Source organism: Haliotis asinina, chromosome 2 (genome assembly GCF_037392515.1).
Source record: "Haliotis asinina isolate JCU_RB_2024 chromosome 2, JCU_Hal_asi_v2, whole genome shotgun sequence".
Classification (NCBI taxonomy): domain Eukaryota; kingdom Metazoa; phylum Mollusca; class Gastropoda; order Lepetellida; family Haliotidae; genus Haliotis; species Haliotis asinina.
Window position 1 is genome coordinate 26,477,198 of NC_090281.1, and position 25,987 is coordinate 26,503,184.

The 25,987-nt window shown below is 39.9% G+C and overlaps 1 protein-coding gene and 1 pseudogene across 1 annotated transcript; both read right to left on the reverse strand.

The window, feature by feature from the left end:
* LOC137273482 (uncharacterized) lies at positions 1-25,987 on the reverse strand. The gene is made up of 5 exons (XM_067806190.1): positions 25,892-25,987; positions 24,399-24,494; positions 22,650-23,786; positions 3,884-3,979; positions 1-2,461 (listed from the first exon to the last, which is right to left on the reverse strand). The coding sequence occupies exons 1-5, from the start codon at positions 25,944-25,946 to the stop codon at positions 2,226-2,228; spliced, it is 1,620 nt and encodes a 539-aa protein (XP_067662291.1). The 5' UTR covers positions 25,947-25,987; the 3' UTR covers positions 1-2,225.
* Positions 18,707-20,109, reverse strand: LOC137274096 (uncharacterized; annotated as a pseudogene).

Consider the following 25,987-nt stretch of genomic DNA (forward strand, 5'->3'; position numbering starts at 1 on the left):
CAGAAAGAAATGGTTTATTGTTACACACTTTGAGCAAACAATCAACATCAAAGGTTCAACAATCATATTTATATATATGGTTTTGCAGCGTCAAGTTCACATAGAATGTACATCATAAGTTTCTTAGTTACAAACATTTCTCATTGGCGAGTAAAACTGATGTCACGTCGTTGTCAGTAATGCTTAAGTTACAGCTTTCTGTGTGACAAATTCTAATGTGATGTAATTATGAGGTCCTGACCACTTTGGTGACGCCTAAAAGGTATGGAACAGGATCATGGCGAACCGGGACTTCAACCCACGATGATATTGGTATAGCGATGTCTACAAGCTGTGCACCCTGTGTCCAGCTTTCCCCAATTATTTTTTGTATTCAGCTTATTTATAACCGATGTTTAACAACAACAACTAATACATCAGTTCATAGAAACACCATATCCCTGTAAAAGGGTATCTGATCGATTGGCATGACAACAATCACTGGACTGTCTGGTCAGTCAACATTAGAGGTTCAACAATCATATTTATATATATGATTTTACAGCGTCAAGTTCACATAGAATGTACATCATAAATTTCAAAGTTACAAACATTTCACATCGTCAAGCTCCTGTGTCTTTGAGAACCTACAACATAAACAAAATGTACATAATATACATATAGGACCAGAAAAAGTTGTTGTCAACAGATAATTGTGCAATTTTACATCAAGTCATTGGATAGATAAAACAATGTTTCACATAACATTTTAAAAGCTGACATACGAGAAAGAATTGTAACTGACAACTCTTTATCTGAATATCAGAGCTGCTTTGAGTTGGGAAATATACTTGGATGTTTTACATGGGGACTTAAAAAATAACTCACTATGCTCGGACTATATGCTCACTACTCAGGAACAGAAATTGGCCGTTATCCTAATATTTATAGAGACTGAAGACTCTCTGAAACTGATTTTATTAATGATGAGTTTTATTACCTATAAATATATCCAAAGTAAAAGATTTAGACATTTTATTGAACATAGCTGACACAAACTATGTAAAATACAATGGAATAGTTGCTATATGTGATATCATTGTAAAACTAGTACCATAACCATCGCTATACAAATGAAATTGTGCTTCAAAGCAATCTTAACACCCATTTGTCTGGATTCAGTCAATCTGAACTCCTTTGTCAGTCCAAAACCTGGTGGTGAGAACTGTAGACTGCAGGAGTATAAGTGTCATGAAAATCTTACCTTTGCAGCAACACCTGTACAGTATATATCACAAGTGAATTGTGAAGATAGTAAAATGAAGTTAAAAAGGAGTAATGTACAAATATGTGATAACTTATTATCAATCAACCTGTTAAAGAGCGTTTCGGTATATATTATACTGATACAATATATAGTTGTAGCATTCTAACACGAATATTGCATGGTGAAATATAGCACAACTAGGAAAAATCGTAAGGCAAACTGGCCATGTGATTTGAATATATGATGAAAGTGTATAATGTACATTTATGAACCATGATAAATAAAGCTTGAAGCAGAGAGATCCACACCTGAGATTGATAATCGCATAAAGCTGATAGTGTTTTTAATCTTTTAAACTTACAGGATGACCGTTATATAAATCCAATCTTTTACAGAACATAACATTTTTCTCGCGACACAGCTGACAGGTATACACAGGATACAACGATAGCCCCTGTATGGAGAACACATTTGTTGTTGCACGTGGACTAGCGTTTATACTGTCCATGAACAATTGAAGAGGCATAGCGAAGGTAAGCTAGTGAGATACTGACAATAGAAAAGGCGGATATAAATTGAATCGGTGGTTAGAGGTCAGTGACAAAGGGAGACAAATGTTGGAGTAAGTGTACACGGAAGTAAAGACGACGTAAACGATCGTTGAATGCACACACCCTCTTTCGTCACTTCACACACAAACACCTCACTCATAATGTCAGTGTGACGTTAACAACATGTAAATATCCAACATATGAGAAAACATCGTAAATATCTATTACACACATTACAATTTGAATATTCAACATGTGAAAAAGAGATTGTAACTGTTCAATACACATGTGTTTGCAGAAACCAACTGTTCAATACACATGTGTTGGCAGAAACCAAACTTGATTTCCCCTTACACTTCAAAAGTTGTTGACAATTGTGGCAATGGAGCCTTTGATATCTGACATCCATCGGCACATTTGTATGTTTCTCAGCTTCTGAATTTTAAACTACACATGAGAAATATATGTTTCGTTTGGAGTGAAGACTCATGAAGGCTCTGTTTGCAGCTAAGTGTATTTGATATATCTGTTAATATATAAAGTATGCATATCAATGTTAGATTAGTCACATCTCCATACTGAAAACAACGTACGCTTATTTTCTGCTTAAGTGCATTCAACGTATCGTACAACTTACCTGTAGCAGGTGTGGTTGATAGACCAGCTGGGGAATGAAAGCCTCCATTGATAATGCCGTAGAAAAACCAATATAGAGCGAATTTGTTGTTTGAGCGGACAAAGTATCTTGTGTGTCTTTTGAGGCGTTCATATGTACGTAATGATGATTTTAAGATTTTACGTGCGCTATAGATCGAAATCGTGGCGAAGAGGACAGAAAGAGGGTGTAGTCTGAGGGGGTGTAATTTAGTGGTTGGCTTCTTACCCTGTATATGTGATTTCGATTTGATTTTTTATTTAGAATTTTGTCAAAACTGATGGAGGTAACATTGCTACCGAACGGATCCTCATGTACTTGTGAATTCAACGAGCGAGCTTGACAACTGGCATAGTTTGATGCTGACAATCGTTGTTATTTATACATAGGAGGATAATTTGTTCAGTCCAGGTTGTTTTGAGCTTATTTTTATCTTCCTTCTTGTTTACACCCCAGAAGGACTGGTAGCCGTTAAAATCTCCCACATCGATTTTGTGCCAAACTGCTTGATTTATTGGTTTGATAATGACATGTATTATTTTACGTTGGGCTTGTTTTTACATACCACTGAATTCTAAGTTAGGAGTAATGTTTCTTTGAGGTTTATGTCATCGCTAACCTACACAGTGTTTCAGTAACAGTAAGTGTTCTATTTTAGAATTTGGTTGAATTGGTTACTGTATAGGGTACTTTTGTTTGTGTTTTGTTTTTTACCGGTGAGATTAATTTGAGTACCACCAGTGGAATGATTACAAATTTTACAGGTATAGCCTATGGCTTTTAATAATTCTGCAAAAGTTTAATTTTCCTTACATATTTGCTGTTCATCAAGAATGACGCACATGTCCCTTCACCCATGTCTTATATTATCACAATGGTGCCTATGTTAGTCTGACCAGGGGTACCGTGACACATAGTACCTTGATTATAAATCACGATTTACCCGACTGTTACCATGTGCATTGATGTTATTTATCAGTCTTTCTGCCGGGGGATTAGGTTCTGGGTACTATTTGAAATACCATAGTACTGAAAACAGGAAAAGAAAGGACTATCACAGGTATTTTGAACTGTTTGTTATAGCTGCTTCCATCTGTTCATCTCGAAGTTAGGTTGCGGTTTATGTCGGCTTTAAGAATGTTGCACTTACATAGCGACCTGCATGCACTTGAGTGTACTATCGATCATTAGCCCTATCGTGTCTGTTCTATCTCCAAACTGACCCCGTTAGCACCAATTTAACTTTGACAGGCATAAACATACTGTACATGTTATTTCTTCCGTAGTGGATATTTGATTGTCAGGTCGTCGTTCCACATCAAGCTGACAGCTGATGTAAGTGACCTACTGTTCAAGGCGGTGTTAATCTATCTCACTCACTCACTCACTCACTCACTCACTCACTCAATGGAGATACGGGTATACTTATACCTTCGTCGTTTTCTTGTTCATCAGTCACAGGTGTGGAAAGTGTTGATGCATCCGCAGGTGTTAAGTCCGAGGATTGTGTCATGGTGGTTGATGATCCTAAACAGAAAGTATTTTGCGTCGTTAGATGCTCTAATGAGATTTATTAGTCCAGGTCCTTCCGAAACAAACTATGTGATATCGCCGTGTGTGGTCGTTTAGTACTTTCAACAGTATCCGATGGTTTGCGATGTATGTCTTCGAAATATAGCAACTACAGAAACTGCTTTAGAACTAAGGTGAGCAAATTCATTTTACACTAGTGGTAAATATATAGTGCCGTCGCCACAGAATAACCCCATCCAACCCCAATGTTATCCCCCTGGGCATCAATTTTTTATATTTGTGTGCACACAAAAGGTTAATTTCAAATGAGGGTGACGTCCGATTTGACCTGTAGAAAGTGTCCTGCTGTATAGCTTTCGTCAAACCAGTCGTTGTAATAGGACATTGTTTTGATTACAGTAATAACTGACTGTCAACCAATCATCAACCAAAATAATATGTTCTAACATCTAATCTTTTCTTCCAGAAACATTAAATGTCAGTTAACACTAGTTGGAAGGTATTAGCGACATTCACACAATCATTAGTTTCCTCCATTCCCAGTGCATTGATATAATATTCAATTATCAGAATTTATGGATAGAGGTAAATATATTTATCATCAAGTTTGGCATGCATCTTTGTCACAAGGTTCTAATATAAAATAAAATTATATGATCATTCTGTGTACAAGTCTTACTTATATTCAGATGTATATATTATAAACATATGACCATTCGGAAATTTTTAGTCGCTCTAACTATGTTTAGTTAACTGAAATTGGTAGCTATTCAAATTTCCCAAGAAAAGAATGATTTTGTAATGTTTGTAAAATGAACGATGTCGAAGATGAGTAGCACTTTCTGTTTGTGTGCCAGGCATATGTCGATTTACGTGAACAGTTTATTCTTAGGAGGAAGCGAAACGCGTTGCCAGTTTCATGTCTGTACGCTGTTGCACCACTAGACACGTCGTTGTCGGTGTAGTCGTGTAAAGTTTTGGTTGATATTCTCCACGTCCCACTTTTCTCTGATGGTTTAGTCGGAAATCCTTCGAGGACCCGGTACCTGTCCTGCAGTGTCCGTTTCTGTATCAAAGCGGTGACGTAGGGAATCAGGCCTGAGTAGGAGTGGTCACTCTTGGTCTTCCACTTATGGGACGATCTGGGGTGGAATTGCAGCGGGTATATCGATGCCATTATCGATATATGGTACAGAGGTGGACGTTAAAGTGTCTTGTAATGGCAGACTAGGACTTCAATGCTTCAGTAGTTTCAATGACGATATTTCGGCCAGTCACATTCAATCTTGGATTTTTTTTATCTTCCTTAGATCATATATTTCGTAATGAAATGATGAACTTGGTTTGGCCTTTTATAGCCGATGTCTCTACTAATGTTTCCGACACATTGCACGTGCATGGAAAACCTTTCTGCATGCACTTTTCATGTGTCGTTGTCATCTTTTATGACAAACGCTTACTAACAAATTTCGGGATGCACTTGCACGCAATAAACAGCAACCCCGACATGAATAACAAACACAGGTGTTGTCCTAATGACGATTACTGTCAAAATATTTCGAAATGATCTGCTGAAAAAGCCAGTCCGCGTCTTTTTTGAAGAGTGTACATACTCATGCAAATTAAGAAAATGACACTTCTTTTATTGAATATATCACACAAAAGCAGTAGAGTGTACATTATTATTGCACACTCACTTTTCATAATTGTTCAGAAATGGCTATGTGCTTGCATTCCAAATGCACGTGTAATGCACAAGCAGGTTATAAAGTGACTCTGTGCATGTTATGTGTAGCCAAATCAGGTAGCATTCAACATATCTGTGACACCACTTCTTATTCCATACTCAGGTTATAAAGTTACGCTTAGATTTTATATCCGTGATATGATATGATATGAAGAAGAAGTGGGACACTGAAGAAGGTATTAATAAATTACATGAAATAAATCCCTATATTTGCCACACCTACTTGGGTTGTCAGTCCAGATTTTAGAAGGTCATCACGTAACGATGTCGTATTGGCCAAATCAGATACACTCATGAATACCTACTGAAAGGTGAGGGTCATCCGTTCTGCATCCCTTGTGATGAAAGAATCACAAGCAGACATGTGTTGTTTGACTGTTTGAATTTTCCATCGCAAGGGATAACTATTTTGAATCACGAACCGTGAAGGATCTGTTTAATAATGTTAGTTCTCATTTAATTTCAAAGAATTAGATTTGTTAACTGATTTGTAAATAGATAAACATTTGATGATTGGAAGTTTGAGTTGGTAACTAAGATTGGTAGTGACTGTATCCTCGAGGGGGGGTTAAAGGACAGTAAAATTATTGTCCTCTTGAGAGAGCACATAAGTCCCAAAACATTAGGAGGGAGTAGGGTGGGGTGCTGTGGAATGGGCAGGAGGGAGTAGGGTTGGAGTACTGTGGAATGGGGTAGGAGGGAGTAGGGGTGGGGTGGGGTGGGGTGGAAAGGGGATAGGAGGGGAGGGGTGCTGTGGAATGGGGATAGGAGGGAGTAGGGGTGGGGTGCTGTGGAATGGGGACAGGAGGGAAGGGGTGCTGTGGAATGGGGATAGGATGGGGTGGGGTGCTGTGGAATGGGGAGGAGGGAGAAGAGGTGGGGTGCTGTGGAATGAGGAGGAGGGAGAGGGGTGGAGTGCTGTGGAATGGGGATAGGAGGGAGTAGTGGTGGGGTGCTGTGAATTGGGGATAGGACGGGGAGGGGGTGTGGTGCTGTGGAATGGGGTTAGGAGGGGAGGGGTATGAATGTCAACTTCTGTAATGTGAGGACCAGGAAGCCGCATGGCCTGGTGACCGAGGAGAATATGCCCCGAAGCACCGTGCCGCTGATTTTATAGAATCTGACATCCATAACGTGATCTCCCTGTATTTGTACAAAACTGAAAGATATTTTTAGTTAACTTTTGCCGTGACATATTGTTGTTTTAGCATTTCAAGTATTATCTTCGGTGTAAGAGGAAGTTCTCATCAAACGGGTATAGTAAAACTACACTGTTGTTCCTTAAAACAAATAATCACAGTCGATAAATGTTACAAGTTATATAAATCTTCATTCAGTGCACAGTCAGGTTGTAGGGTAGTGGGAATTCTGTTGGTTAGTCGATAGTGAGTACGGGCTAGCCAACATTCGGGTACGAGTCCGTCTAACAAGTTCGATCACTGGTGAATATTTCTAACCAACGAATAAAGTGACGTGGAAACGGGAAAACGGTAACTAACATCAGTGAGGGTTCTCTTTACATCGCCCAGACCGCAGTGTCTCTTCCTCGGGCAGAGTGTTCAGCACACGCCATGTTGTGAGCGAGTTTAGTTTTGAGTCGTTCTTAAGGGTTGTGTGACGAGCTAATCTGTTTGACGCACGACACTATTATATCGCATATCGGGGCAGCGGATACAAAGCAGTAACTAACAAGGGGCACCACTGAGGGAGTCAAACCCGAATTCAAGCGTGAAGAGAGAACGCTATAACCACAAAGCTACCTCGTCACCCATTTGAGTTTCAGACGACAAGCAAGTTACTCTGAAATGTTTTATCGCCTAGGCTATCAGTTTGCTGTGACTTCAGAAACGTCGTAAACGTAATAATTGCAATAAAGGATTCCACAGCAGTGTTGGTGAAGGGTTCAGAAAAGTGAAAGCTAACCGGAACAGTCTCAAACTTTATACATACAGAATGGACGAAATACAACATACCGTCAACTCTTCCAAGGGCCACCAGGAGCAGCGCCACCTCTATGAATCGCATCATTGTCACCAGCTGCGTCTGTACCGCACACGCGACAACGCTCCGTCTGATGCGTACAGCTAACCAGATATGAATATATAGCAATTCTGTGGCATTTCATAGGCTAACAAAGAAACCTACATATATGGCTCATAAACCGAAAACAAATATTGGACTACTCCTGTGGAGGGGATTAAACGCTCTAAATTTCACGTGTGGGCGGAGCAATGGAGATTGAAGCATATGGGAAAACACATGTGCCACGGACTGCCAATGTGTCAGTAACCTGTTAACATCCTGTTATTGTTTATGTTTATTTAGATTTAACATAAATCGAACTCTTGTCTCTCTCCTATCTGCGCGTTCTCATATTCTTTTGTGTCAAGAAATAACCCATGTCTGAGAGTAACCGTACACCAGGTCTCGTCTACACATCCAAGCCGAGTAGCGAGAATATAATGTTGAATCTGAAATCCTAAGTTTAAAAAAAAAACACTGATCGCTGTCAGGTAGTATATTGAAAGCAACATGAAGACTTGCACAAGACTTGCCCGACGGTTACACATATCAGGTTAATTTATAGCAAAATATTAATATATTGAACAAACTGTCTCTCCCAGAGACTGGCGCCCTTGTCCGCGTATCTAGACATGCCTCATGACAGAATTACTACACATCCATGGGTTTAGCATTCAGTACCGCCTCGTAACAAGCTTGGTAACAAAAAGCGAACACCTAGGTGTTAGGTGTTTAACAAATATTGAATACCTAAACAAGAAGTAAGAATTAACTCAGGAATGATGTGGTTAACGAATATAGAACAAGTGAACAATACGCACAGTTCCTTCGAGTCAGATGAACTGTAAATGTTATCATTGTACAAAATTGCCTCATACATATAAATAGCTTGTTTGAGTGGCATTTTAGAAGTTGCGGTGTACAAATAGGACAAACTGTTATGGACAACAAATTCTTTATTGCGCGAGTGCGACGTTTCGATACAGATTCTTGTACCGTTGTCAAGCAGGAGTGTCACGAGTGCATCGAAACGTCGCGCTTGACAACGGATGCCAATATTTTCTTTGCACGGTCTGTACGTGGAATCTGCCAGAAGCACTTAAGTAAGTCAAACTTACTTATGTACTTAGCTTGACTAATGCGATCAATGCAATCGTCCACTTTCGGAATAGGATACGAATCAGTTCGTGAGAGTGCATTGACAGCTTTCATGTCAGCACAGCAGCGCCAGCCACCTCCACCCTTCGGCACAAGAACACATGGTGAACTCCACGGACTGTCACTGGGCTCAATAATGACATTGTCCAGCATGTATTGCACCTCTTTCCGCAGAATTTCACGTTTCATTGGATTCATCCGGTAAGGGTGTTGTTTTACAGGCACAGCATAACCTACATCTATATCATGGCTAACAACATCAGTTCGACCAGGCACATCAGGAAATAAGTGAGAGAAGTCATATATCAAATCTGACATTGGAACTTTCTGTTCAGGGGATAAATGTGATAGTTTCTCATCAAGGTGAGCTAACACATCGCTAATTTCTCAATTTTGGTGAAACATTATCACTAAGATCATCAAACTTCACATTGCTAACACAATCACCAATGTTGTCAACATTTTCACATTTCAGTACAATCAGTAACTGGGGAGAGTGTGGCAATACAATTGACATGTTTGGTTTCTAACCTGTCATGATATTTCTTTATCATGTTGACATGACACAATCTCTTTTTTTCTTACGACGACCAGGTGTCAGGACAACATAGACTGTGTCGCTAACCTTTTTGTCAACAACATATGGACCTTGATATCATGCTCTCAGTGGCTGACAAGGTATGGGAAGCAAAACTAACACTTTCTCACCACAAGTAAAAATTTCTCTCTTTTGACTTTTGGTCATAGTTTAGCTTCATTTTTTCTTGTGAAACTTTCAAGTTTCTTCTGGCCAACTCACTTGCTTTTGATAGTCTGTCCCTAAATGTACACACATTTTCTAAGAGATTGATCTCAGGTCTGCCAGTGTCATTGTTCTTTTAAGTGTTTTAGTGGCCCACGCACACTGTGACCACATACAAGTTCAAAGGGGAATAACCCTAAACTTTCCTGAACTGACTCTATGACAGCAAACAACAACAAATGCATACCCTCATCCCAATCTTTCTCTGTCTCAAAACAATAAGTTTTGATCATATTCTTCAAAGTTTGATGAAATCTCTCTAATCTCCTGTGAATCTGGATGATAAGCACTAGATTTAACTTGCTTAATACCTAACTGGTACATAGCTTGTTGGAACACCTTAGACAGAAGATTTGAGCCCTGATCAGACTGAACAACATCTGGCAAACCAACTGAGGTGAAAAACTTGATAAAAGCCTTGGAGCAACAATCCTACGAAGCGGAATTGCTTCAGGAAATCTGGTAGAAGCACACACGATTGTGAGTAAATACTGACTTAGTCTTAGGTAGTGGACCAACACAATCAATAATAACTCTTCTGAAAGGTTCCTCAAAAGCCGGTATGGGTTTTAAGGGAGTGGAAGGAATTTTCTGGTTTGGCTTTCCAACAATTTGGCATGCATGACAGGTTTTACAAAATTCAGGCACATCTTGTCTCAGAGAGGGCCAAAAGAAATGTGCTAAAATTTTCTCACAAGTTTTGTTTACACCCAAATGACCTGCCATGGGACTTTCATGTGCCCATGAAAGTACATGTTTTCGAAATACTTTCGGTACCACAATTTGATGGTACAATTTCCATTCATCCTCTGCAGGAACATCCGGCGATCTATATTTCCTCATCAGAACACCATCCTGGTAGTAATAACAAACTGGAACCTTACCAACCTCCCCAAAAGAAACAGCCTTACTAGCCAACTTCTGCACTTCTACATCCTCACCCTGTGCACTAATAAGCTGCTCTCTGGAAAGAATGTGATCACCACCTGACAAACTATCTGACTTATCAAGAAGTTCTGAAGAGCTAATACTCTTTGAAGATAAGTTGTCATCTCCTCCTCACAAAAAGAATGATCCATGAATGTACCTGACAAATCCTAAATGGTATCATTCTGCAAAGAAGTCTTGGAAGAAATGCCTTTCGACATTGAATGAGTCACTGCACAAGAAGAAAGAATACCTGGAAATTCATCCTCCAAATTTTCAGTACTAACTGAACTCTCCGGCGAAACAGTGACAGTTGGATCAGGCCCAACTTTAACCCCCATAAGATCATTAACGATGAACAAATCGACACCCAGAAGTGGGAGAGTGTCAAGAACACCAACTTTCACCTCACTTGAAATCAGATCTGAGGTCAAATTCACAAAATGGAGAGGAGCAGAAGAATTGCCACCTATACCCTGAAGCAAAACATCTGTGTTAGCTGAAGACTCATCAGAAAAAGGCAAGATATCCTTCAAAATCAGAGATTGAAGAGCTCCAGTATCCCTCAAGACAATAACGGGCCGTCGGGTAGAATTATCTCCCATAAGTGACACAGAACCCTTATACGCAAAGGGCAAAAACTCCTTCCGAACTACAGAATCTGGAGACTTACTCTCACAGACAAAACTCTCCTCAGAACCACCTGGAAAGAAAGGCTAAGCTGCGATGGGCACAAAAGCATTTGGGGAACCTGTAGCTTGATTTTTAAACTGTAGTTTATAACATGAAGACATCAAATGACCTGGCCTCTTTCAATACGCACAAACAGGATCAGAACCACTGGTAGTCTTAGGCTTAGACTGAATAGTATGTGACTGCTTGCCACTAGAATTTGAACCTGTTCTGACACCACTGTAACCTGCATGTCCTGAAGTCTTAACCGGGGAAAAGCCAAAACACTTTATATTACCTGGAGACTTAAAAGAACTCTTGTGAGTCAAACAGTAATCATCTGCCGACATTGCTGCCTTGTGTAAGTCATCCAAAAGTCATTTTGTTCATCCAAATAGGTCTTAAGGTCAGCATGAACACTCTGCTTGAAATATTCCATCAACACTAATTGTCTCAAACCATCAAAATATGTGACCTCCTTAGACCCACACCACCTATCAAACAATGTTTCCTTTTCTCTAGCAAACTCTACAAAAATCTCATTGTCCCTTTTGTGAGCATTTCTTAATTTCTGACGATAAGCCTCAGACACTAACTCATAATCTTTCAAAAGTGTACTCTTCACAAGATCATAATCTGAGCTTTGCTGTACTGACAAGGCTGAATAAGCATCCTGAGCTTTACCCTTCAAAACAGTTTGCAATAACATAGTCCATGACTCCCTAGGCCACTTGAGATTTTCAGCAACTTTCTCAAAATGTAGAAAATATTTGTCTACTTCTTTCTCATTAAAAGTGGGTACAAGCCTGGCATGCCTTGCAATGTCAAAAGTGGAAGAATCTGAGGTCTGAGAAGGGTTTTCAAGTTTTGTCAGAGCAATTTCTTTGTCAATTTCCAATTTCTTCAATTCTAATTCCTTTTTGTCTCTTTCCCTTTCTCTTTCCATCTCCATCTCAAACTTTTTCATTTCCATATCTTTTTCCATTTCCCACCTTTACAATTCTATTTTTTTCATTTCCAACTGGTCTGAATATTCCTCTGGCACCATTTCCAAAACATCATCTTCAAAAACTCCCTCATCAATATAATGATTCAACACAATTTTCGAAATCTGAAATTTCCTCATTGCAGGTTTAGCATCAAGTTTGAGATGTGAGACTAATTGTCTCAGAGTCAGGGGGCAATACAAACTTCTCAAGTTCAAATACCATTTTGCTGGTTCAAAAATTAACTTGTTGCAAAATTGCAGAAATTTGGAATATATTTCACAAATGGTCTCAAATGTCAAATGAATTCAATCCCGGACGAGCCCCCAATTTGTTACGGTTAAGAATTTACCGTGACAACAATTTAAGAAATCCCCTTGTAAACCAGTAAAACAGAACAAAGACAAGTTTAAAATATTCATATATTATTATTATGCAACGAGAGCAAGGTATACAAAGTCATAAGTCAATATAACAATGCAGATTTCAGGTACAATTCAAGAGAGACAAAATCTAAGTCAATGGGTAACAAAATACAATATAGCAAACTCACGTCTTGGTCTTGGTGTGAGAGAGAATCAACTATGGCAGAATGTCAACACAGCAAGCGATGCGACAGCAGATAATGTAGGTCAGGCGTTGACGGGTTTTGATGATCAAGCATGGCAGAGATGTAACTCCAGCAAATATGAACGAATGTGAGTGTCCTCCTCCAAACGGCAACCAGCCTTTATATATATATATATATATATACAGTATGGTTCAAAATTATTGAGAATAGCTAAAGCATTTCATATTATTAAACGAGAACAAATCAGATAAAATTGAATGTATTGTGAAAGTGAACTGACCTTTTCATGTTGTGTAGGTAACAATTTAATATTTCATCAAGTCTCCTTGAGCTTCACGGCACAGTCTAAGACGGGTAGGCATACTTCCTATCAGAAAGGTTAGTGTCTCGTGAGTTATGCTGTCCCAGTATCGGACCACTTCTCTCTTCATGTCTTCAATTTTTGTCAACCCCTTTTGATTCACACATTCCTTCATCATCCCCCAAATGTTCTTAATGGGATTTAAGTCAGGACTATATGCAGGAAATGGTAATGCAGTCACATTTTTCTCCTGAAACCACTGTTTGGCATGTTTTGCGGTGTGTTTAGGATCATTATCTTGCTGCAAAATCCAGTCATTTCCATAAAACACATGTGCACTTGGAAGGAGAAAATTATCTAATATGTTAGTGTAGCGTTGACTTGTCAGATTTCCCTAAAACACACACAGCGGGGTCGTTCCTAATAAGGATATCCCTCCCCATACATGAAACTTTGGGCTGTATTTAGGTCGTCGATACAACGGTGCTGACGCAGACTTTGTCCATATTTTCACATTATTGGGATATACCCATATGGAGCTTTCATCAGTAAAAATCACATTTTCCCAGTCAAAGTTTTCATGTGCCAAACACCACTCAACACGCCTGTCTTTATGTTCTTGTTTCATGAGAGGAGAAGGAATTCCAGTCTTTGTCTCCCATCCAAGATCAATCAAATTTCTTCTAACTGTAGATTTTGATACAACTGTTGATCCCCTTTCTATCATTTCATACCTGATGTTGGAGATGCTTGCCCTTTGCTTTTTAGACGCTAATATTCCCAGCCGGACGAGATCTGAGAAGTCCAATTTTCTGGGTCTCCCTGCTCCTTTCTGGTGCCCAAAATCCTTTCCCTCTTTAAAAGTCTTCCTAATCCTATACACAGTAGAAAGAGGAGTTCTTGTTCTCTCTGCCAATGTATTTACATCATCAATTCCTTGATTACACAACACAAAAATCAACCTTCTTTTATCTTCAGCAGACATTGTTGACAGTGCTGAGGAAGATGACGTCTGCTACAAATTCAGGGGAGGTAACTCTAATTGTACTATGCTCAGTAGGCCAAGATGAGTTACCTCCCTTATACCATTACTTAGTTTTAAGTATCAGTGAATCAGTTGAGGTGTTAGGATAGCTGAAAGTAAGAAGAAAAATTCTCAATAATTATGAACCAGACTATATAGCCATTTCCCGAAAGTTAGAGCACAAACGAACATCATTAATACTGTAGAATGCCCTAGAACAAGTCTCCAGGAAGTAGACACATAGAAAACTAGGAGCAGATGAATTCCGGAGAACCAGGATACTAAAAGTGTTGACCAGCTATTAAAACGAAATGTGACTCATCATAATTAATATTCAAAACTCGAAATGTTGTGACCCAATAATAATTATTACTGAATTAATAACAAAAATGTACAGAAAATGCACACTCGTAACATCATGAAGCCTGAACACATCGGAGACAATGTAATCAGGGATCCAGAAAGCTCCAGCAGTTCGGGTCATGGTCGAATCCCTGGAGGCGTCAGTATACATATGCGAGTAAAATCTGCATGTAGTTGCTGAATTGTGGCCTTCTCTGTGTAGTGCTAACAGTATTACAGAAGTCGGTCAGGGTAAGAGGAGTTTTAAGCATGTAAGTATAATTAACTTACTTAGGCATTGTGTTGTGTCCCCTGTTGAATCTAAAACGTCTGGGAATCAGTCCGTAAGAGGACAAGGTATCCAACATACGGCAAAGGTCTGTCCTGAGAGGATGGGAATACGTAAGTCCCAAAACTTTCAAAATAGATGGAAACGTATCATTTCTTATGATTACACGATGCCATTTAGAAAGTGGTCAAATGCAACATATGTCATATTTGGGATTTCACTTTCTTAGGAAAGTACAAATTCTAGTACTTTTTTCGGTTGAGTCCCATCCGGGATTCGAACCCGCACCCTCAGAGTAAGGCACCTAATCGCCAGCACACAAAGTCAGCCGCCTAGCCCGCTCAGCTGGCGATTAGGTGCCTGACTCTGAGGGTGCGGGTTCGAATCCCAGATGGGACTCAACCGAAAAAAGTACTAGAATTTGTACTTTACTAAGAAAGTGAAATCCCAAATATGACATATGTTGCATTTGACCACTTTCTAAATGGCATCGTGTAATCATAGCTTTCGGCCGTGGGAGCCGTGCCAATTTACACTCATCAGAGGGGTACACAAAGTACACAGTCTAGACTACCAGTTGTCCGACTTTCATTTTTGTGGAAGTCGCGGTGGCTGAGCGGGCTAGGCGGCTGACTTTGTGTGCTGGCGATTAGGTGCCTGACTCTGAGGGTGCGGGTTCGAATCCCGGATGGGACTCAACCGGAAAAAGGTACTAGAATTTGTACTTTACTAAGAACGTGAAATCCCAAATATGACATATGTTGTATCATTTCTTAGACCACAGTATACACGTGACTTTAATTTATGTCAAGATTGTCTAATATTGCTAATGGCTGAAGGGGTGGTAAATATCCCATTAGGGTTCATGCAAGAGGCAAATATACCCCACGGTGATCTATCTCCAGTTGTTGGGAGTCTGTAGTCTGTTTTCATATTGTATTGTCTTTTATAGTTGAATAAGATTTTCCAAATTTTCAAATTTTATTTATGAATTTTCAAACTAGTTTTACATGTATAACGGTGATGTGCTAGTTGACTTTAAATTTTCACTCACTCACTCACTCTCAGCAACAGTCATCCAAAGTATAATGATCATCACACATAATACTGGTCTCTGTAACTTGACATGATATGTGAGATGACAGACAAGAGCTGACTCCCCTTAATTCCACATTACTGAGGCAGATGAGATCCAGATCCAGATCACTTTCCAGATCTTTCTGTCCAAATCTAGTTCAAGTCAAAACATAAAACACATCACTACCCCTTACGGAATGTCAGCAGGTTCACAGAGGTACATTTGGAACATTGTCATATTATGAATATCGCTGACACAAAAACAGTTAACCGCACCACGGTTGATTTATTTGTGCAACATTTGACTCAACAAGTTTGGTTTCGATTCCCAGTTCGTACGAGCCGTTCAGCTTCCATCGAAATTATGCAAATTTCCTGTACCATGTATACTTCCTTGATGCTTCATACTGTTATGTCTGTTTAGTGAGTGAGTGGGTTCGGGTCCACGCCGTCGTCAACAGTGTTTCAGGTATATGAGTGCTTGTCAGTTTGCTGTGGAAGAAAGCCATCATGTGATTCCAGTATTAGACAATTAGAACTGTGGTGAGACCTACGAGCCCGACATATGGACTACAAGAAGTTCTTTCACTGCTCTACATAACATTGTTCTCTCACACGCCATCCGACTACTGTTGATTACGACGATGCAGAATTACAAGGATACACTCGAGAAGCAGGCATATGCAAGGTATTTGGAGAAAATAGCGGACATTGGAGATGTGGATCCATATCAGATCGGTCGAGGTGAATGGAGCGCGGGTCATGCCTTGTTTCCTAATCGATCTCGTCAACTATTTGATATTTCACCCAAGTCCTTATTATTCCATACAAGATTTTCAAAATTACAAGAGTTTGGAGGCGTATGATCGTTTTGTGTGTGGTTGGGTGAGGGAAGTGTCTGTGCACGAGTACAGTACAGCGCAGAAGTCAAGAAAAATTGTGAAGGCAAGAGTGATGCTTTCACAGTCCTTGTCGGAACCAAGTCTGTATCTCTGGATCATTTGTGTCAGAATTGTCTCTGCTCACTGCAACTGCAAAGCCGGACGTGGAGAGAGCTGTTCTCAGGTAGCATCTGTTTTGTTTTACCTAGAAGCTACAGTAAGACTGCGGGAAGTCAGTACAGTCACCCAAGCCCCAGCTTACTGGATGCTTCCAACATCAAAAACATCTGTGGATTTTGCTGAACTACACGACATAGATTTCACATCATCAAAATCTCTAAAAAAGCAGCTGGATAAAATAAATAGTCAAGCTCAAGAGAGTGGTGTTGGTGCAGGGATTCAACACAGGACACCTGTCAAGCAGATGGCCAATAAAGTCTCAACGTCAAGACTTAACAGTTTCTTTCATTCAATCAAGGATAAGAAGTCGGTCTGTGACTCTGTAAACAGGACTTACAGTAAGCTGTACACACCACAAAGCCGGCATACTCGGTACCCCCTTGTGTTGACAGAACTGTTTGATACAAACTGTGTTAATATGTCGAAAGAAGGTCTTTTACATTTTGACAGAAGTAAGTGTGTCTGGGGAAGAAGCAGTGAATGTAGAATGTGCAACAACAGATCAGGCGCATTCTAAACTGTGGTATCGTTTTCGTCGCAGGTCGCATAACAGCTTCACGAATGAAAGCAGCCTGAATGACTCTCTGTGAAGACCCTTCATTAAGTCTTCTGAGATGAATTTGTTATCCTACGGAAACAAAGTTTACTAATGCTGCGACACAGTGGGGATGTTATCACGAGGAGACAGCTCGTCAAGAATATAACAAAGTTGTCGCCTTGGATCATCAGAATTTTAGATCCGACACTAGTGGTCTTCATCTTCATCCCAAGTATCCATGCCTGGGGGCGTCGTCAGATGGGCTTGTTGAATGTGATTGCTGCGTTGCAGGGTGTTTGGAGTGTTCCTTCTGCATGAAAGATGAAAAAGTCAGAGCTGGGAAAGGTTCATGCCTGGAAGAGACAGTCACTGGACTAAAACTAAAGCGGAACCATCCGTACTATTTTCAACTTCAGGCCCAAATTTATATTTGTGATGTGGACTATTGCGATTTCGTAATGTGGACAACAGAGGACATCTTTGTTCAGTGTATCGAATCCAATCCTGAACTGTGGAAGAACATTGTTGAGAAGTCAGAAAGGTTGTTTGCTACAGTTGTCTTACCAGAACTTGTTGGACAATACTACAGTGCAGAAGCCAACAACTCCACCTCAAGCACACTTCAGACAGCTGTTGAATCAAGAAAGAAAGCCCCAAAGAAGACAATCCTGCAAGAATGTTCACTGAACACGAGGCCAAATGATCCTACACCAAGCACTTCTAGAACGACAGAGAAATCTACGTCCAAGAAGCTTCCACTCGCTCCAAGAAGACAGTCTCAAAGAAAACAAGTGTCCCCTCATCTCATACCACACAAGACATTCAACTGGATACATCAGAAGAAGACCTACGACTGTACTGTATCTGCGCTGGAGCAAAACAGGGACGCATGATTGCTTGTGACTCAGAAAATTGTCCAAATAAACCATTTGAGTGGTTTCACTTCAAATGTATGAAGCTGAGAACTGAACCAAAGGGTGATTGGTTCTGTCCTGATTGTCAAAAACAACAATTTCTGACCAATGTTCAAGGGAAGCGCTAATCAATGTTGACTTTGTATCATGGCAAGCAATATACAGACTAGTCCGTACACAGCTTTGTTCATAGAGAGTGACACTGAATGGCAAATGAGGAAAATATATGAAACTGAAAAGAAAAACAACAAAAAACAAAAATATCAGAACAACTAAAACATGTCTGCAGTTTTCTCAGTCTTTATTGATGAGAAATCCAAGCTGCACTGATGAGCCTTGGGGAGGCGAAACATGTTTACTGCATAGGGAATTATTATGATCTTAAAATATGGGTGACTACTGAGCCAATGATGGGAAACAACAGCTGTAACTAAACCATTGAAATAGCCTTTTTCTCCTTGATTTGTCTCGAAGAGATTTCCCATAGTTTACATGAAATACAAAAACCAAAGTAGTTTGAAAAATCATTGCACCCCTATCCTGAAAGAACAAAGCTCATTAATATATTATTTCATTCGTTGGTAATCAGTCAAATGGTACAACAGAGGGACACAAATTAGTCAGTGAACAACACACTGTGACGATCTTGTCCAGTGTGACACATTCTTCTTCCGGTTTAGAAATTAGATAGTCAAGTGGAATGGTGGCACCAAGGATCATGAACTTTTGCCTGACTGTTACAATATCCCTTTCAAGATGTATGCGAACATTGGCTATTTTCCTTGTTCCTTCTACATCTGGTCCACTCATTTGCTGTTTTCCCTTCGTGAATGTAGGATATTTCACTCCAGCACCAACAAGTGCAGATAATTCTGTAATATAAAATCCTCTGTCAGCTAGAATAATGTCACCAAGGCTGAGATAGTTTGAGTGGGCAGTTAAAAAACTTGTCACTAGTTCTTCCACCCCACCCTTTGGAAATATAACTCACAGACCCTTGGGGGGTAATTCCAATGAAGTATTTGGCAGTATTATGGTGTTTGTAGCTGGATCAAGTTTGTGCTCTTGCTGTCAGATTTGAGGGGCGATCAATAAAAATTTCAAAGCAGTCAATAATGCAGGTAACCTGCTTTCCAAAGTATTTTCGAAAAACCATCGGCATTGCCTCATAAAGTTCATCCCTGTCTGGCCAACGTACTAGAGTTCCCATGATATCGTGCATCAAGTTTAATGTACCTAAGAAAACCTTCGACACTGTGGTTCGAGAAACACCAAAACGACAGCTCAGATCTGTAATTGGTAAATTAAATCGCAGTCTCATGAGTGTCAGAATTATTTTCTGGAATTTGTTCAGTGAGCAATTTCTATGTTCATGCATATGAGGTGCTAGAAGGCTAAACACTGCCATGAGAAGTGTAAAAGTTGGTAGACCTTTGTAATATTTCACTTTATCATTGTCATTTTCAAAATCCTCATGTAAATTGGCTTTCATTTTATGTACCATATTCTGCAAACACTTGTTCTGCTCTTGCAATCTTGCATTCTCTATTTCCAACTCGGAAATTCTTTCATTTGCAATTTCAAGCTTCTCTGCATCTGTTAACTCAGTCTCGGTTGCTTCTGTGCTGTCAACATTAACTTCATCTGCACATGTAGGTTCAGAAATCGAGGCGCTTAGTTCCAACAGAGACATTGCAGCTTCATTCCTCTTAATTGTCTGTTTTCGGTTTTGTAACCTCTCATGACGGATCGCTGACTTGGTTGGATATTTTGCATCATATCCAAGATTCTTGTTTGGAATCCAGTCTGGGTCTTTTTCATCATACTTGTTTCGTGCACCTGAAATATAATAAACACCAGCTTGTACCTACATTATTTTGTTGCAGTGATAAAATTCAAAATCTTAAATAATGTTACAAAATCAGCTTGACCATCTATCACCGCTTGAAAACAGTCACTCAAATTGTTGAGATTATAATTGTTAGATTATGGACCTTTAACTATTTCCATGTGATACCTTATTTGAAAAAACAACAACAAAAAAACCCATATCACATTATGTTTGTTGACGTATGACATTATGGCGCCTACCCAAATGGCGACTGGGAGTGCACTGTGGGTAATCGGGAAAAGGCCGGAGCCCTCTATACACCGGTAGCCCTATATTCCTAAATGATCAGAGTTAAAGTCTTGAGAAATCAAGGCTCGCCAACTTGGTTGACCCATGTCATCCGATCGATGATCGTGACTACAATCTCTGGAGTATCTGGTCCAGGCATGAGTGTGGCGCTAAACAATAAACAAACACATAGAAATGATTCATTGTTGCACACTTTAAGCAAACAATCAACGGTTAAACAAACATATTTTGAAGTAGGGTTTCACGGCGTTGAATGTACATCATAAGTTTCAAAGTTACAGCCTTTTCAAATCTTCAAGCCCACGTGTCTTGGAAAACCTAGAACATAAACAAAATATACAATGTCAACATATAGAATTTACTACGTTTTAAGAAAGGGATTTGGGCGAACAGATAATAGGGCAATGTAAAGTGAATACGTTGGTTAAACACAATGTTTCATATAATTTTAAAATATGACAGGCGAGAAAGGAATGGTAAACGAATCTGACAACTCTTTGTTATAATATGAGCGCTACCATGGGTTACAAATATACTCAGACATATATTTACATCTGGCCTTTGAGAATAACTCGCTACACTTAGATTATCTGCTTACCGGACATAGACAGAAACTAGTCGTCTCGATAACACAGATTGACAATTTAGATAATGCGAGATATTGGACTCTCTGAAATTTCAGTTTCAATACCTACAGATATTTCCTAAGTAATAGATTTAGAAACCACAATCATCGCTAAATATGTCATCTTTCTTCAAAGCAATACCAAGAACCGTTTGCCTGGATCAGTTTTCACCCCATTATCCGAAATCTCGTCAATCTGAACCCCGTTAGTCTGAACCCCTGTCAAGGCGAAGCACATCCGTCTGACTCCTTAGGAGTCAACCCGAAAAATCATGGCGATGAGAGCTATACGTTCTGCTTATATAGGATGTGGTATAGGTGTAACAACTCATCTTACCTTTGCAACAACACCTGTACACCATGTTTCAGAGGGAGACTCCGGAGAGAAGTAAATGAAATTCAATAGAAGCAATGTACCAATTTCCGATAAATTATTAGTTATCAAACAGAATTTTCCGCTATATACGAATATAATAGTTATCCCACTGTAATACTAACATTGTTTAGTAAAATATAGGACAGCAAAGCAAAATCGAAAGGCAAACTTGCTATGTGATTTCAACATAGAATGAATATTTATGAATGATAATAAAAGTGAAAGTATAAACAAAGCTTGAAGCAGAGAGATCCACAGCTGAGAATGGTAATCACATGAAGCTAATAGCGTCTTCAATCGTTTAAATATACAGGGTGACCGTTATATACATGTAATCGTTGTATGAAATATAACAATTCTTGCAAAACTACTTGTCTATAAAGGTTTCACTGGCCATCCAGTTGACAGGTATGGATAGAGTAATTCTATATGCGGTCAAAGACTGCCCCTGTATAGAGAACATATTTGTTGTTATATGTGGATTAGCATTTATACAGTTCAGTGATAATGTATAGCCTGTAGAGAACAATTGAAGAGGCATGGCGTAGATAAGCTGGTGAAATATTCGTGATAGAAAAGGCGGATATAGAATTGACAAACGTTAGAGTAAGTGTACAACAGGTGAAAGATAACATAACTACTCGATTATTGCACGCGTCCTCTTCCATCACTTCACACACAAACACTTCACTCATGATGTTAATAACATGTAAATATTCAAAACGATAGAAAAAAACATGGTAAATATCCAATACACAATGTGATCGCACTTTGAATATTGAACACATGAAAAAAAAAACCCGGAGAAACTGGTCAATATACCAAATTCAATAATGGCAACATGTACTTGATTTAATCTCCCCCCACACTTCAATTCTTAAAGTTCCTGATAACGGTGGCAATCAAACCGTTCGTGTCCGTTCGTACACCTATTTACACATTTGTCACACTGAAACATCTAACAGGTTTTATCCAATTTAGTACATACATAAATCTGCAGATTGGTCAATTCCACACTGAAAATAACGTACGTTTACCACCTGTTTCAATTTCAATCTTAGTTTTTTTCTTCAAAATCAGACTGTAACTTACCCGCTGTAGCAGAACGTGTGGTTGACTGATCAGCTGGGAAATGGTAGCCTCCATTAGTGATGTCGTAGTAAAACGCATACAGAGCGAACTCGTTGGAAGAGCGGACAAAGCAACTGTCGTATAAACAAGTTGTTCCCGTTTTGTAATCACTGCCAGAGATGTCCACCCAGTCCACTGTAGCAGGGGTCATATCACTTCTAAATACTTCAATATCAGTTACGTGTTGTTTAGTCAGTATGTTTATACAGTGGCCATAAATAACATGTGAAGTGTTCAGGAAATATTTAACTGACGTTATAACAACAAACCCATGGGCAAGGTTGCCTGTGTCTTTTCTACACAAGGTTGCCAAGGCAGATCGTGAGGTGTTAAAATACAATGTGTCGTTATACACAAGATTTTGGCGATATACGCGGTTGTCATCAAGAGAGAATGTAGATCCATTGTTCACCATGATTTCAGTGTCGGTCTGGTCACTAACAAGTTGTAGCTGGTACGGAGCGTTCCAGTAATATGGATAATCACGTGTAGACAGAACAAACTCTGTTCCGTGATGTTGTACAGGTAATAGTTGTGCAACAGATCTGACAATACCTCTTGCCATTGCTCCACTGAAGACAGCTACAACACGTGTTGTGTTGATAACAGTTCCAGTCAGGTCATAGGCACTCTTCAACGTGAAGGTCTGATACCCATCAAGACTCACATGAATCGTGTCTCCGTCGTTGTATGTCACGTTGTCGTTTGTGACGTTCCCCTCCAGCATCATTGTTATGTCCACGTCCGTCTTCTGGTTGTAGTTGGCAATCACTAACACCACGTGGTCTGTGTAACCCAGGCAGGTGGACACTACATACCTGGAACCGAGGGCCGAGATCGGGAGGGGATAAAACGCACTATGTGTATTGTATCCGTAAATACTGATGTCCTCACCGAAGACATGGATTACGACAGCCTTGGATTCCACACCCACCGTCACCATTACAGACGTACCTATATAAGTATAATTCCTGCTGTATGCCCCCACAGTCCCTGTGACGTTATATCCCAGCTGTGGATAATCAACCAGGAATAATCCCCCGCTTTCCCTTGCTACTGATCCAACTCCATCAATGTTTGCCAACAGGTAGCTGACACCTGGAAAAATTAACATCATTTGTTATGACAAAGGTACAAAGTGCTTCTTACGTCTGAGAAGGTCAACGTATCAGACGAGAGAGCATCCATGTGTGCCTGAGGTTGACATACACCAATGTAATGTTACCACAAACCAGATATGTGCTAATGTGATTACAATCTAAAGGAATTACATGAACTGACAAAATATGATAATCACTCCATTATGATTTCTTTTGTAAATAGATTGTTTAAATTCACTGGTATTTCACTCAGTGCCGAAATCAAGGCTGCCTCAAATAAGCGATCTGACAAACAACTATTGATAACATCATCACCGCAGAGCTTTGAGAGAGAGAGAGCGAGCAAGGGACCCATCAGTTACCATCATTTAAAGTCTCTAGGTATGGATATGACACTTCCATGTGATCGAAGCACCGAACTTTTGCTCACCTATGTGACACTTGACACTTATCCAAGAGAACTGAATGATAGCACCAATTTAGTTTTGACAAGCATAAAACATTCCACATCAAACTGCAAGATGATGTAAGTGACTTACTGTTCAAGGCGGTGTTAATCTAACTCACTCACTCACTCACTCACTCAATGGAGATACGGATATACTTATACCTTCGTCGTTTTCTTGTTCATCAGTCACAGGTGTGGAAAGTGTTGATACATCCACAGGTGTTAAGTCCGGGGATTGTGTCATGGTAGTTGATGATCCTAAACAGAAAGTAGTTTGCGTCTTTAGATCCTCTAATGAGATTTATTAGTCCAGGTCCTTCCGAAACAAACTATCTGATATCGCCGCGTGTGGTCGTTTAGTACTGTCAACAGTATCCGATAGCTTGCGATGTATGTCTTATCTGTATCGTGAACGAAATATAGAAACTAAAGAAATTGCTTTAGAGTGAGTCGCACTCAGCAATATTCCAACTATATGGCGGCGGTCTGTAAATAATCGAGTCTGGACCAGAGAACCGATGACATGTGTCAACCAAGTCAGCGAGACTGACCACCCGATCCCGTTAGTCGCCTCTTACGACAAGCTGAGTCACTTTTTATGGCAAGCATGGGTTGCTGAAGGCCCATTCTTCCCTGGGACCTTCACGGGTCGTGAAATTCAAGGAAGTAGACATGATCATCACACGTTTCAGTGAGTATGCCATCCCCTAAGTTAGCAGCCTTGATTCAGCTTTGTACATTGTGGTGTGAACTGATTTTTGATAACTGGGATGTCAGTCAAACAACAAAATAACATTTTCATTCCAACGTACCCACACAGCAGGTTAATCCAAACCAAAAACATCTAAACAGCTGTAACATACCGTGACTTGAAAGTAATAAATTTATAATGGACACAATTAGATTGTAAAAACACTGCAGACCAAGAGCAGTAAAATAACTAGTAGATTATCCCTGAAAGAGAATTAACACACAATTAATGCCTTTGTGGGCTTAATTACTTCTTTCGACTGATTCTACTGTTGAATTCATTGTAAGAGGAAGTGATCATCACACGGGTATAATTAAACTACAGTGTTGTTCTTTAAAACAAATATAGGTTGTAAATAAATGTTACAACCGATAACTTTTGGTAGGGACCACAAGAAATGGGCTTCTACCCATGTGGGAAATCGTACTTGGGTCTTCGGGGCGACGAACGAACGCCTTAACCGCGAGGCGACCCCAGCGCTCTTGCGCCACACTGTACCCAACATATGGCGTTACCGGGCACGCATGACTTCCTTGCGTTGTGTGACGAGCTAATCTGTTTGACAGACGGCACTATTATGTCGCATATCGGGGCAACGTACACATACCAATGGTGCACCTGACTAACAAGGGGCCCCATTAAGGAAGTCAAACCCGAGTTCAATCGTGAAGAGAGAATGCTATAAGCACAAAGCTATTTCGCCACCTATTTTAGTATCAGACGGCAAATAAGTTAACGTGAAATATTTTATGACCTAGACTCAGCTTTCTGTGACTTCAGACTTCAGGAACGTCCTAAAAGCAGTTTTTGCAATAAAGGCTTCCACAGCCGGTTGGTGAAGGGTTCAGAAAGGTGAAAGGCAACCGGAACTTTATACACACAGAATGGACAAAATGCAACATACCGTCAACTCTCCCAAGGGCCACCAGGAGCAGCGCCACCTCTATGAATCGCAACATTGTTACAAGTTGCGTCTGTACCGCACACTGCCGCGACAACG